Genomic DNA, 15,413 nt, shown 5'->3' on the forward strand with positions numbered 1-15,413 from the left:
TGATTAACTTTGACAAGATTTAGCTTCTCTTTGTTTCCTCGAGAGCATGAGTCGGCTGTTTCAATTCCATTCTCACCCACAAAAACAGTAAAGAGACTTGGTTGATGTTTTATTCTGAAGACTACAAAGCTCAAAACAATAAAAGCATTCGACCAATCGGAGAGAGTTGTGTGTTTAAATAGCAGGAAATATAAATGACAAACGTTATACCGTCGATTCACATTTGGAAATCAATTTGAAGAAGACACTTTCAACAGGACACTACAATGATAAACGTCTTTTTTTTGTTGTTTTGGCAAAATCCACATCCCTCTTAAAGAAACATCTGTCTCTTTTAGCTTGGACACACAGAACATGATGCTGCAATCACTCACTGTAAAACTGTGGACACACACACACACACACACACACACGCACACACAGGCATTCTCACGTTGCATATGAGCAATGAAGAGCTTTTTGTTGACAATGCAAACCTTAGTAGCTGAAAAAAATGGCAAAAAATATATACATCCCTGAAATAAATAGCAAAATCAAACTGAACAAAAACAATGACATTCTGTGTGCTAATAATTACAAGAGCATAGTGCTAGGGCTCATCACACAAATTGAAATTCATCAGGTTATCATGTCTCTCGTGTTGCCTCTCACCCCCCCCCCCCCCCCCCCCCCTACAAACATTTCTCAATTCATTCATTATTCTATGAGAATATAGAATGTCTCAATAAATCTGATGGCTTTCCAATTTCAGTCGGTAATACTCATGTGTTCATCGTCGTTCGATCCTCAGCTACATACACACTACTGTGATTTTTGTTGGGTTTAATAGCGACACCTTTCACCAGCTTGGTCACATAGTTAAAGTTATTTTCCTAAATTCACAACCGATTCATATATATACACATAATTATCAATCCGTGGTCCTCCTTCACAGCCCTGCAGTGACCACAGTAACTGGGATCGCTAGACTATGAACCATCTTTACAATCAAAGGCTCGGGTATAAAAAGGTAAAACGTGAAGTGTCTCTAAAACTCATAGTCCCTTTCAGCCATGTCGATTGCCCAAGCGAACTTCTCCCTCTGGGTTTTGTTGTAGATTTTCTCAATGGGAACGTTCGACTTCTTGCACCTGGAGAGGAGAGGAGAGGAGAGGAGAGGAGAGGAGAGGAGAGGAGAGGAGAGGAGAGGAGAGGAGAGGAGAGGAAGACACAGTTGGATTAGAGGCTAAAAATGACTCCTTATTATTCATAAATGGAAAATTCCATGAAGTGCTCTAGACAGTGAGTCAGAAGTCAACAAAGAATCTCCCTCTCATGTGTACTTAGTAGATGAACTTGATTCTTGACCACTCCTTGTTTACTCTTTTTTATTACCCAACCCTCTCCATTAGCTGCCAGTTAAATTTAGTATTAATTTTAAGATTCTTTTAAAGACTTGAAAACTCAGCACAGTCGGGCCCCCAGTGCTATTACGCAGCTACTAGCTCCCTATGCTCTAAGTTGAAATCTAGATCTAATCAACGCTTGTTTCTAGTTTCTAAGTCAACACTCGTAACTAAGGGTGATCAGGCTTTATTCCCATCAGGACCCAGTATGAAGTATGAATTCAAGTTATGACTCATAATAATCTCATTGTATCATTTCTTTTCTGATCTTATCATTTTCTTTTATTCAACATTCAGCACAAGTCAAACAACTTCCTTGATTGATGTCTCAGTCCTGTCTGGTGTGTTCCATTCGGCCGTGACAGTGAGCCAGCTTGCATAATACCAGGGCCTCACACTAACCTCACCTGAATGGAATGCACTCCATATTTTAGTTATTGATTACAACTGAGCTTCTCCTGTTATGACACAAAGAAAGGTCTGCTGTGTTGAAGGTCTATTGTGTGACACTGTTGTGACTTTCTGGTTCACTCGCGTAGAATAGAGCCATCGTTATTATTATAAGTACAAATCTGAGCTGTGTCTTCTATGACAAGCCAAATGTCAGCTGTGAAAATTCCTCTTGTTTGGTTCAAACACATCATTTTTGGACCTGTTGGTGGGAATTCTGAATATTGGTTGAGAAGCTCAAGGTCTTAAATGTTCCCCAATTCCCTGTGCAGGAACATCCTAGCTCGATTCTAGTATTATGCAGCATGTCATAGATTTTAAATGGATATGAATGAGTTATTCCCTGAGAAATCTGTGAAAATGTGAAGTGAAAAAATCGCCCTGTCTCACTTTGTTAAAGAAAGTGAAAGTAAATTCCTGGCTCTGCCCCATTGTCAGGGTCCCTGCATAAATTGAATGGATTTAAATAAAAATAAATATTAATTAATTTGATGAGGTTTATTAAACTGTCGAGTCACAAGAACACATGGTTTTTGGCAGCTGAGCCTAAAACCTTCTATTCTCGCTGCACAACAGAAAAACACGGCAGCCCCGCGACCATCAGCCCGACTCAAGTCAAGTGTTTTCATCTCTGTTACACATACTCACACACATACTACCACAGACCAGGTTCCCATGCACCACCCTGTGAGGGGGACCCCGTCCCTTACGCTTTACAACCAGGCAAAACACGGAGCATTCCTGTATCCATTGTGCTTGAGGAGAAGGCTCTCCAGAAATAGCTGTGGGGCATGGGTTAGCGAGGGCAGACCACTGTTCCCTGCTCTCTGTGGCCTGGCCCTCCATTCAGCCACAGACAGCACCTCATTGACTTCCCACATGGAGGAAGGAGCGCTGTTTGGGGACGCTCCCTGGTTTTTTAGAAACAAACCTCATTGTTCCTCGCACTCACACGCTTTTCTTCCTCTCATTTTCCTTCAGCAGCCGTTAGCTTTTTTGCTTGTGCTGCTCCTTTTCCTACAATGCAAGAGCATTTCCTGCCTTTCTGTCACCAAGGTAGATATGCGGCCCCCACACAGCCACCCACCCACTCGCCCGACCACTATGGCCCATTAAACAGTTGGTGGTTTACTCATTAAATGTCACAGGGATTGTTTTCTACTGTAATGACACTTGTGATGAAATAACATCTGGTAGTTAATAAACACAGGTAAACAATGTCTATCATAACATAAATACCAGGCGACAGAGATGCGTGGATCCAAGTAGTTGAGCTTGGAGGTGCCCAGAGCAATTTGCTTGTTCTCCTCTCTGTCTGTGGCCTGAACCTGGAGCTTCATCAGCTGCTCCTCTATCCTCTGCACAGCTTTACGCTTCACCTCCACGGTCCTGAGAGAGACACAAAGACACACACAGGGAGGAATTAACACAGATACAAAAAGAGAGAGATATAGAAAGAACTGAACTAGAATTACCGCACTGCGGCACCAAAATCGAATCAGTCCATCTTTGAGTTCAAGTGAAAGTTTGTCCTAAATTTGAAGAAGCTGATCTTAAGATATCATGTTCAAGAAAAACATAAACACTTTGCTTTGCAACCATGAACTTGGGCTGCCAAAAGAAATCAAAAATTAAGTGAATGTTTGTGCCAAAAAATTTAAAAGGAATTGCATTCACAAGGCAGAAATTGAGGTCAGAGTAAACTTGACCTTTGACCTTTGGCCACCAAATTCTATTAAGGTTATCCTTGATTGTGAATATTTGTGCCAGATGTGGTGGAATGCCCAAAGGGAATTTCACCACATCTGGCACAAATATTTTTGATTTTTTAAGGTCAAAGCAAGGCGATGTGCCCTTGACCTTTTGACCTTTGACCATCAAAATGTAACCGGTCACTCTTTGAGTAAAAGTGTATGTTTTTGCCGAATTTGAGGAGTTCCGTGAAGGCATTCTCAGGATATCCTGGGAACATGCAGCCTCCGGGCACTAGATGCCCTAAACATAATACAGTCTGTGGCCTTCTCTCCCACCTGCGATGAGTTAGCAGATCAAACTGTATCTGTCTCAGCAGCAGCGCTCAGGTGTTCTTACTTTTTGCTCTTGTCATCATGTGAAGCCTTGTGTTCGGCCTTCGCGGCCTTCAGCTGCTTCCTGGCTGTCGACAGTTGATTCTGTTTCTCGTCAATCTGCAATCACAACAAATCTGCGTCTTCATCGTAGCGACACTTTATCTTTCACAATTTTCCAGGCAGCCAAGATGACACAAAAACATCATTTCCTGTGAGGGGACAACAAAGCTGACGAAAGAGGTCACAGCGCGCGGGGGGGGGGGGGATACCTTGGTCTGGAGGTTTTGCATGGACTTCTCAAATGTTTTGGGTGGAGCTCTCTGGTGGTTACAGAGGATGGCCACCGCCCGGTTGGCTCGATTGTAGGACAGGATCTTGGCCGGGATGCTGTCATCAGCTGGAGGCCCAACAATAACAAAGCAAGGTGGGAGAGGTTTCAAATGACTGGAATTTGAAATCACTGACCCAAATAATGCTGCTTATGCATTTCAAAGTAAATTTTATTCATGTACGGTAAATAAGAAGTGAAGTATATTTGTAACTGGAAAATCTATGATTTATTTAATTTGTGTTGCATAAAGTATGAATTATATTCACATATTTTTGACCTCGTCAGTCATTTTTAGTTGTACATTACTTTAAATGTTCTGTGTTGAGTTTGTTTATTAAGTAGAGCCAGCAGGTTTATTTGCATGGAGCTTCTTCTTTACTATCTGTCCTCGCCAAAATAAACAGATTTCAATCATCCATCATAGCAAACAAACACAACATGTTGCACCTATAATGTAAACATGTATAGCTGAAGAGACGGATCACTCATAAATCAAAAATTTGATGTTGTGTGATGAATGATTTTCATGTTGATAAACAATGCGGCTGTTATGCTTACTTTAGTTTCCATTTATGTATTTTAGGGACATTTAAAGATCAATTATTGTCTTTCAGTCTCCAACTGACATTATGTCCAGTTTAAACCTATAATCATTTTACTCATAAAAACAATATGAAATTGAATCCATCTCATGAAACATCTTAATCATGAATTCGTATTTCTGAGCTGACTGAAACTGCTCTCACTCACAGCAGGAAAGTTCCTTGAGCTGCTGTTGCAGGGTGATGGAGGCGTTGTAGGTACGAAACACCTTTGCAGTCAGTCCATCCATCAGCTCCTGCAGGTGTTTATTCAGAATAGACGTCTGTATGACGGGGGGGGGATAAAGCAGAGTTGGGGTAAGCAGACACAAAAGATTCTGATTACAATTCCCCTTTAGAGCGAGGCCCTGGAGGCAGATATTCAAACGGGGTTCTTACATTCAGTCTGTCGAAGAGGTCGTCTTCCTGCTGCTTGTTCTCCAGAAACAACTGAAGGTTTTTAAAAACCTGTGAAGAAATCAGCAATTATTTACAGAGCATGAAAAAAACTTCAAAATGAGCTGTGTTCCTGTATGCAGTGTCTCCTTTCCGCCAGACGAGGGTGCTACATCAATTCTAAGGAGTAGGTGGTTAATTGTCTGGTGGGTAGTTTTGGTATAGAAATCTAAATGCAAGTAGGGATGCACAGGAAGTGCACACAAAAAACTAGTGCAAAGGTTTGTGGACGAATTTGAGGTGCATATGTCTATTGTGTGTGTGTGTGTGTGTGCGTGTGTGTGTGTGTGTGTGTGTGTGTGTGTGTGTGTGTGTGTGTTTGTGTTTGTGTGTGTGAGTGTGAGTAAACTTCAGTAATAACAGGAAACACCCTCTGAGGCCCAGCAGGAGGAAAGCTTTTAGAGTCTAATCACCTGTGTGTGCGATCATCCCTTTCAGCAAAGTGACTCCTTTTCTCATTAACCCTAACTTCACACCACTGTCACATGCACCACCCTCATAAAACCAGTGTTGTCTTCTTTCTCCTTCCACTCCTCGCTTTAACGACTCTCCCTCCATTTTCCCCCAAGTCTTGTGTCTTACCCTCTTCTCCACGGGGATCTTGTTGTAGTACCGGATGGAGTCTTTACCCAAGAAGTCAAACTCCACCACGTACTCCTGCTCGTCCAGTTTGGGGTAGAGTTTGATGTGCTCCACCCGCAGCGAGCAGCAGCCAACGGTGTCCGCAGTCTCCCCTTCCTCCTTTTCATTTCCAGCCCTCAGTGCCAGCTACAAGGGAAATGCCATACATTTATGATCTTTATCAAGATTTGGGTGTGAAACAGCTTCTCAAGATTTGTTCTATAACGATTCGAGTGAGATTAAAGAAAAACATTAGATTCCAAAGTCAAGTCCAACAGGTCAGTCGGCACCCACTTCCTGTTCTGCTACTATCTCTGCCAAGGAGGTGATGATTGCCCCCCTGCCCATTTGTTTGGGAGCAGGATTATGAAAACCCTACTGAGCAGATTCCTGTGAGATCTGGGAATTTTTCTTCTCTTCCTTTAACACTGGAGATCGGAATGTTTTTAGCTTTTTACTTTTTCACAATTTCTCAGAGAATAATAATTAAAAGTTCTGAGCTAGCAATTTAAATGGTTTCACAGAGGAGAAGGAATTATTTTTAGAAACCTGTTACTACAGTTTATATGTATCTTAACAGGTTTTAGAAATGTCAAAACAAACGTGACAGATTTGGTGCCGGATTCACAGGGACTCCTGGGCCTTGGTACAGGACTGTGCTCACCCAGTGCCATTAGTATTAGTAGTTTTCATCGTTACAGTTTTACATTGTTTAACTCACTTTGTCTATGAAGTACAGCGCCACAGCTCTCTGCCTGATCCTCATCTCTTTGGATTTCCAGTCATCTCTGTATTGGGTCCGGATGCGATCCACACACTTCTTCAACCGCCGGGCCGTCTCGTACTTCTGCCAGTCCTTCTCCCCCTGCACACACACACACACACACACACACACACACACACACACACACAGCTAATTTTTGTTTGTTATCGAAGAAAAAATGGCAGAAATAAATAGATACTCATATCAGCATTAAGACAAAACTGAGGCTGGAGACCAGGGCTACCTTAATCCTGGAGCTGGGATTCAACATGATGTACTTGATGGAGCCCTGGATGTTCTCCGTCCAAGAAGCCAGCCAGGTCACCTTGTTGTCATGGCGAACCTCCTTCCATTTTGTCCCCGCGGGAGGTTTGGGATGCTTGGAGTCCCTGCAGAGAGGGAGGTGGATGTAAATGGATGAGTAACCTGACAGTTTCCCCCCCACACTATGTTTAGCACTGTGTTTCCCAGTTTGAAGCATTTCTTCGGGTGCATGAGGCTGCGTTTCCACCTCTGAGTTTATTACGCACTCATTGGTGCAGTAAATTAAACTATGAAAGGTAAATGGACTGGATTAATATCACGCTTTTCCAGTCTCATGAACCTCTCACCCACTCACAAGTATTTTACAGTACAAGGCCCATTCATGCTTACATTCAGACAGCGGACTGGAAGACCCAGGGATCGAACCACCGAGCTTCTGGTTAGTGAAAAACCCTCTATATCTAATGAGACAATTCTCCTAAAATGAATTAAAAATTGTAATATATTCTAGAGAATTGTATTAGATTAAGATTCATTTTAGGGTTAGTGAGACCAGTGTGTGGGTGTCAACATGTCCTCCCTGAGCAGAGTTATTGTTTGCACACACACGCAGCAGGACAGGAAGACCACCTCTGACACAGTCCCGGCATGTGCGTGTGTGTGTGTCTGCGATACATCTGCCCTACTGAGCTGCTCACGCCATGTGCAGCACGTACATTCTACTGCTGGCCTCCATGTGATTGGGTCAAATTAGCTTTTCCACAAACTATTCTCACACACACTGCCCTGGAGGCACGGGAGCGCAGAGATAAAGAAGAAAATGATTCCCTCTGTGAGTAAATAAATGCAACAATTACAACATAACAGAGGATGGAAGGAAAGATAAAGGGATAGAGGAAAAAAGAGGCTGAACTAGGAAAAGATGGGTGAGTCTGAATGTGACCTTTTGAAAGAACAACATCCACATCGTGTTTGCCCTTAAGGTGTCCCACGACATTCTTTCCTTATTACCCCACCTACAACATTATGGCAGTTTGGCTCCAGTTCCCCCTGAGACCCTCGAAGGATCAGCGGTATGCATAATAGATAGATGGATGAATATTCATGGTAGTGAGGCAGGTGATAACGGCCGTGATGAGATTACCCACTTGCTGCAGTTAATGATGATGTCCTGGGGCCGGATGCGGCGTTTCAGCATGCCCATCTTCGGGTGGTCGCCTCGGCCCCGGAAGAGGCCCGGTGGCTCGATTCGGAAGTTGCCGATCCTCTCCTTGTGTTTGTCCATGATGCAGAAGCCGTACTCCTGGAGCAGCCTCTCGTTCTCCTCTTTGTTTTTCTGCGTGGAAACAGGAAAGCACAGTGAGAGGGCTTCATGATGCTTTCAGGGGCCGGGGTCGAGTCGGCGTGAACGCTCGTCTACCTGCTTCTCTTCTTTGGACATCTGTTTCCGGGCTTCTGATTGGGCCTTGAAGTACTCGCTCATCTCACTGAAGTTGCACTTGTTCAGGTCGGTGATCTTTGACTTCTCCTCTGGTGTCATTTCCTACAATGAAAGGGAACATGTCTGAAGCCCAATTTGAATGCTTGACCCGCACAACATCTGTACATTCAAACTGACACGCTTGAATGTGTCTTGTCTCATGTCCTCACCTTCCTCCAGTCCTTGAAGAAGTTCTTCCTGAAGATGTCCTTAGTTGTGTACTCGTGCTCCAACATCTTAGAGAAGAATGTAGCCACCTCCTCAGCAGGAGCACTAAGTTTCATAGGCTTACCTACAAATATTAAAAAAACAATACATTAGTGCTAAGCAAAGATAATTACAAATATATCAGAACTTAGGTTTCACACACACAGACTCACCATCAAAGTAAAATTTGACTTTGCCGGGCAGGGGCTCGTACGGGGGCGCGAACACTGGACCTTGATGTTCAAGGAAGCGCCATTTGGAGCCGTCGGTGTATCTCTCCTCCTCCCACCTAATCAAAGAAGCAACAAATACAAACCTCTCACACGGATCTTGGTGGGATTTCCCAAAGCATTAAATGAATATTTTCCCCTTAAAAATTGATCTCACCATTTCCACTTCTCCTCTTCCTCTTTTTTGGCTTTCTTTCCATCTGCTCCCTTTCTGTCTTTTGTCTTCTTTTTGGGCTTGATGTCCTGAACCAATGGGAGAGAAGAGATTGAACCGTAAGAACATCAGCAGCTGACGTTCCAGCAGGAGAACACAAATATAACGTCGGGGGGGGCTAAACAAACCTCATCCTCCTCATCTTCCTCGTACTCGTGTTTCCTCTTCTTTGCCTTTTTGTCGTGTTCTGTCTTGACTTTTTTGGGCTTGTATTCAAACCTGCAAGCGGTAGGATGATAACCACATTGTGTTTCAGAACCCAGAGTAATAAATCAAATCTTAAACATAAGTACGGTGATTTGGGATGACTTTGAACGATACCCACTCTTCATCGTCGTACTCTCGTTTGAAGGACTTGTTGTTTTCGGGGGAAGGGTAGAAGCCGTTGTCTTCCTCGGGCTCGCTCTTAATGACAGCCGGGCTCGTGTTTCTAAAGTCACACATTCGACATATTGAGCTGCTTCATAACGATGTTTGTTTCTCATCAGAAACACCACAGTGATGCTGTTTACCTCACATATCCGTTCTCTTTCTCCTTTTTAGGCTTGTCTGCGTGGGACGATTTGATCTGTGGGAGAAGGAGAGCGGTTTATTGGATTTCCTCGTCCGCTGACGATCAAAATGCACTTGAGCAGCGTTTAAACAGTCTGAACTTTAACTCATAATCGCAGTTGATGGACGGCTGAAGTAACCGTTGTTAGTTTTATGGTTGGTTTTCTCATGAGATCGATCTCTGCAAGACTTTGGAATACATCAATAAACACAGGAGTTGAATCTCAACCACTAAATCATTGTGATTATAATAAAAATAAATATTTATTCTCGATGTAACAGAATATTCTTTTAGAAAATGGTGATATTTCCACGAGGGGCCTGACTGACTGAACAAACCTTCTCTTCTCTCCTCCTCTCTTTGTCCTTGTCTTTCTCTTTATGCTTCTCCCTGTGCTTGTCTGCGCTGCCGTCGCTGTGCTTCAGCTTCTCTTTGTCTCTGTGTTTCTTCTCGGCGTGCTCCTTGTGTTCGCTGGGAGGCAGAAGCCAAAGAGGTCGGAGGTCAGGTGCAAGAGGTCAGACGTTGTCCGGATGCAAGGACACGAAAAAAAAATACGTTATTGACGGCGAGGTAACCACCAGCGATACAAACTGGAACGTTTTTTCACACAAACACACAAACGTGGACGGCTGCCAGCAGGACGGGCCAACGTCATGACTCCGCTCATATACCGCAGCCCGCAAATATTTCATCAAGACAAAAGAAGAAACCAAACCAGTGGCCACAGTGTTTCAAATTACAAATGCACTACAGATGTCGTTCATAAGAAGCTGATTTCAGGGAGTCTGTGTGATGTATGTTTGCTGATTTAACATGACAGGGCTCTGTAAGCTGCTTTCAGACATGCCCTGAACTCTGGATAGTCCACAGGAATTATCCAGAGGGGCTGAACGTGAGAAGTAAAAACTCTGGAGAAGGTAACAACGAACCCAAGTGAGAACACAGCAGGATACCGACCGGGGGGTTCACCAGGACTGAAAAACTAAAACAATAAAAATATCCCAGGATAACAAAAGAGGTGCCAAACACGTAGAAGCACAAAAGAAGATGTCAACTTGGAAAGACAAGGAGATTAAAGAGCTTTTGACACTAAGGGCCGATGCTAGTATAGTCGTGAAATAAACCAAAACATCCGGATCAGTGACGTTTCCGAAGTCCATGTCTGAGATCAGTTTCAGTTTCAATGTAGTCAGCAGAACTCGCTGACAGAATTATTTCATGTGTGTTGGAAAGCTTGAGTTTCCATGTTTCATCCTGACTGTATAAAATATTCAGCAAAGAAAGGGACAACCCACAGAATTCCCCACTGTTAAAAAATCCTTTCAGGGGATTTAGGCAACTTCAGAACATCAATTCTGGCTGAAGACACCTGCATTGGTCAGGTCATCTACCCGGAGTAGAGTCGTGTCAATGTAAACCTCCTACCTGTTGCTGTGCTTGATCTTCTCCCGCTCCTTGTCTTTCTTGTGATCTTTGTGTCTGTGCTCCTTGTCTTTGTGCTTGTCTTTGTGTTTGTGAGAGTCTACAAAGGAGAGATCAGCTTGTTCAGCATAAAAACAAAAACAAATGAAAGAACATCTTTGCACAGTTTTCTAAATCTTTTCTACATTTGGTTGCCTACACTCAAAGGTTTAGCTGAAAAAGAACGCACTCCTTATTTCTTCTATATTATCAATGCTACTGTTGAATGAACATCAGTGCCCAGCATCACATGCAACACACACAGATTATAAGACAATGGGCCCCTGGGCACAGCCTCAGACAGAAGGCCCCTACACGACTTAAAACACCCAGACTGAAAGTTTGTAGTCATTTGTAATTATTTTGTGTCTCCTTGTAGTTATTATTCATCTCTTTGTATTATGTATCCCTTTGTCATCATGTATTGTGTCGATTGGTCATTTTGTGACTCTATAAGTGACGTTTTGCAAGTGAGTTTTATTCTCAGGTGCCACAGCTTGTTCGTCCATGAGTCTCTGATGGTCTTTGCCTCATTAAGGAAAAAGGAACTTGATGCTGATGGTTGATAGTTGATAGAAACATTGTTATACATAAGAACAGGGACCAAATATGAGTAGAAACCACAGGCCAATGTTCAATGAGGGGCCAGCATAGCCAGCAGTTTTAAAGGTGCTGTGGCCATTCAGACAAGATAATAAAAATATCATTTAGCTATTTTTGAAGTATACGATTTCATTTTTAGTTTTTGGATTACAATTCAAATGCAGGTGTCATTTTTCAAACGAGTGAGTGGGTCTGGGCTTGAGCTGCGTATTATCTTAGATATTTATTAAAAAAGATAACAGTGGCTGTCTTTATGAACGGTTTACTGCAAGTGTTGCTGTTAATATTGTTGTCGGTATTTCCATAAGACGTGTACATATTGTTACTCACAGTAGATGTTATGACGAATTATGTAAAATATTTGATGCTATTTGCACACTTCGGCTTTGCTCTTTGCTATTCACTGTAATAGTCCAACTGTACAGTCACAATATTCCTCGTCTCTAATACTTATCTTAACAGAGCCTTTTTTTCAGCTGTTACACAACGTTTGATGTATTTTTAATAGAAAGATGATGATATAATACTTGAGAGAGATAATCACTCTCTTGCTCTCCCTGCAGCTCCTCAAATACTTGCACTGCTGCTGCTGTTTCACTCGAGTGTTGATATTAAAAATATTTCCTGCTGAGTGAAATCGCTCGTGAGGGAGACCCCGGTTTGGCTTGATCATCACCTCGTGGCATCCTGTTGTCATGGCAGTTTAATAACGGTGTTACCTGCTATTGTCATGTGAAACACTAACACACATCCTGCTAATGAAACCCACACGTTGATTTCAAACAGAAAATGTAAGTGAATCTCAATGTTGCAGGAGTAATGTTAAAATGAAGCATGTTATTTGAGCTTCTCTTCATTGGCTTCCATAACATTTTAGAATTGATTTGAAGTTTGTTTTTCTTACGGTAACTTTTAAGACCAATTCCAGACTTGCACTTAAGGACATTCAGATCTTTTGACAGCATATGTGCCCGGTCGTAACCTGAGGTCCTCAGCGAAGGTCCTGCTCGCCCTGAGGTGACTTGACCTTTTCTCTCAGGGCTCCCACTCTTTGGAACAACCTGAGGAGAACTCAGGCAAACTCCTTATCAATCATTCAAATTTGATCTGTATAGCCCATATTCATAACTATCTATTTGTCTCAACGATGTTTAAAATCCTCTGCCCTTTACCTTCAAGGAAGGTTGAGGGGAAATCATCAGAAAGACCTCTTAACGGGAGAGAACCACATGTGAGGGACAGAAGTACAATGGATGTATCATTGTTTTAAGTAGTTAGGCAAAAGAAGATGAAGGGAGCAGTAATGGCAGATGTAACAATCGTATAATAGTAGCTTATTTGAGTCGGTATATTGTATATCCAAGCAATCTAGTTTTTATCCACTTGTCACATTTTACAGGTGTGTGTTCTCCTAGTTCTGCTCCTAACGTCTATTTTAATCATTAGATGTTTTATTTTATCTGGTTTTCACTCTTTTTTCATTTCTGTATCGGTGCTCTTTTGTTCTATTATCTTCAAATTGCATTTAAATTGTATGTAAGTGGTTTTTTTTTAACTATTTCCCCATGTGTGCCTTCAGTTTTTTCATGTTCAACTTATAAATCCCCATGCAACAGTGTTTCGAAAGGTTCTATTTAAATAAAGTTTATAATTATAATCATTGTTATTCATGCATTTGTCTGTGTGGACAGATTTTAAAATGACTGCAATAATACAGACAATAATACAGCTCAGGGCATTGTGGTTGTTAATCGTGTGCAACTTTCTTTTCTGTGACTCTACAGTTTTAAAGTGTGAGGATTCCCTGTCGCAGGGATCACGGATGTCTCCCGCACAGATGTGGAGGCAGATGTTGGTGAGATGCGGGCGGGGACGAGTTGGAGAGCTCGCCCAGCTCTCGCCTCCATATCGCGGCAGACAGTCGGCGCGCTGGTCGGCGCCCTGGCTGCTTCACCACAGAAAAAGAAAATGGCGCAGAGACTAAGTCCTCAGCCCCAATTTGGCCACTTTCGGCTCCAAAATTCACCGCATCTGCACGCACGCACCGCCGGGCTGAAGCGTGCAGAATGACCACGACGCCGGGCCTGTCCGGATCAGCCCCCCGCGTGAAACATGCGGGGGTCGCAGGTGCACGTTTCAGACCCCCTTTTTGAACAATAGCCGCAAGAGAGTGGAGGAGAAGGGACTTAGTCTCTGGGACGCCATTTCTGTCCTTTTCTGCAAAACTATCAGCAGACACATCACGATTGTGACTGGAAATACTAATCGGTGAGAATAGAAACCCTCATCAGGGGACCTACCGATTCCTTTGGCTCCGGAATTCACCTGCAAAGTGAGAGAAAGGAGGTTTTTAATGTTTCAATTTGGCAAATGCCGGTAGCTCTGGGGTTATTCAAGTTTCAATAGGCACGGGCATGTCACAGAGGGATGCGTTTGTTTTTGCAGCTGTAAAACGCACATGATCTCAAAGTTTCCCCTGGAATAACAAAGATTAAAATGTAACTTGTGACGATCTGAGCCATTATTCCATCAAGATGGTTGATACTTGACAGTTGTGTTATTGCTGTGGTATTCATGCAAACAGCTGCAGAGGAAAACACATATATTACAGACATACCTGCGAGCCTCCGTGTCCGTGATCCCCGCTCATGGTGGATTGTTGTAGGTGACGCAGGTGGACGTACCACAGCAGACACGCAGACAGACAGCTGCTCGGGATGTCAGGGTATCGAACCTCACTGTCACTATGGAATGGAGTCCCGATGTTCACCCAGTGCGCATGTCCGCAGGCTCACGGGCAACACGCACGGTCCCATCAGGAACCAGCATCCACAAGGATCAGCCATCAAACCAGTGAGGACACATTCATCTCCTCCGAATTCATCCCTTTGTTATGTTGGTTCCTCCAGGGGCGATGCACGAGAAGATAAAAACGTGGGGCCCTTTGTGAGGCAAGTTTTATTTCTAAAGCACATTTCATAAGACAAATAAAACATTTTCAGGCAAAATAAACACATAAAGGAGGAGAGTGAGTCATATCTCTACTAATTTAAATGAGTTGAAACATACATTTTTTAAAACAAATATAGTAAATAGAATTGTTTAGAATAGGAAAATAATGTTTGGGATATGACCTTGTAAATTGTGGGGCCCCTAGTTCACCTCGTCATTTCCAGTGCTTTTAAACTGTTGGTAAATATTTTAGTCAGTTATTTACTACACATTTACCACATTGAATTAAATGTAAATTGAATCAAATTTAAGTTACATGTTTGTAACACATCTATTACACTTGTGAGAAATTGCGTACATACCATCATTTTCACATCTTCCCACAAGTGAAGCCAAATCCCCATGATTACCCCCTGGTGGCTGGTTGCAGTATACGCCACAAACCCTCTCCTCCTTCATGTTAAAGTCAATGTGCACTTGTGTGCGTTTTTCTCAAAAATGTGTTTCTGTGAGGTCTGGGGAACCCTTGAAGGGTTTACTAATTACTAGGCCAATTATTTTACTTTGTTTATTGTTTATTATTTTGGTTTACATTTTAGAAAATAGTAAATTAAATAGGCTAATCACGTTTTTTAAAGATCTAAAAGACAAAGAAAACGTTCACCCTTAAAGAGCTGCAATTGTTGGGGCGTAAAGAGAAAGCTTAAATCAAATGCTGAAGAGCTGGTATGATGGAGCAGGAAGCCCACACTGTCAAATTACATGTCATGCAGCACACAGTGAGGCAGCATTA

At 42.6% G+C, this 15,413-nt stretch overlaps 1 protein-coding gene across 1 annotated transcript; it reads right to left on the reverse strand.

Moving 5' to 3' along the window:
* Nucleotides 1-657: 657 nt before the first annotated feature.
* Nucleotides 658-14,426, reverse strand: top1b (DNA topoisomerase Ib). Its single transcript, XM_053425035.1, has 21 exons — nucleotides 14,286-14,426; nucleotides 13,969-13,993; nucleotides 11,030-11,126; nucleotides 9,943-10,075; nucleotides 9,564-9,619; nucleotides 9,377-9,481; nucleotides 9,180-9,270; nucleotides 8,995-9,080; nucleotides 8,781-8,896; nucleotides 8,571-8,692; nucleotides 8,341-8,463; nucleotides 8,069-8,256; nucleotides 6,901-7,045; nucleotides 6,615-6,758; nucleotides 5,855-6,040; nucleotides 5,216-5,284; nucleotides 4,986-5,100; nucleotides 4,174-4,301; nucleotides 3,927-4,021; nucleotides 3,075-3,224; nucleotides 658-1,130 (listed from the first exon to the last, which is right to left on the reverse strand). Exons 1-21 carry the CDS (start codon nucleotides 14,316-14,318, stop codon nucleotides 1,028-1,030), a joined length of 2,310 nt encoding a protein of 769 aa, XP_053281010.1. The 5' UTR covers nucleotides 14,319-14,426; the 3' UTR covers nucleotides 658-1,027.
* Nucleotides 14,427-15,413: the final 987 nt, after the last annotated feature.

The sequence above is a fragment of the Pleuronectes platessa genome, chromosome 6, assembly GCF_947347685.1.
Source record: "Pleuronectes platessa chromosome 6, fPlePla1.1, whole genome shotgun sequence".
Classification (NCBI taxonomy): Eukaryota; Metazoa; Chordata; class Actinopteri; order Pleuronectiformes; family Pleuronectidae; genus Pleuronectes; species Pleuronectes platessa.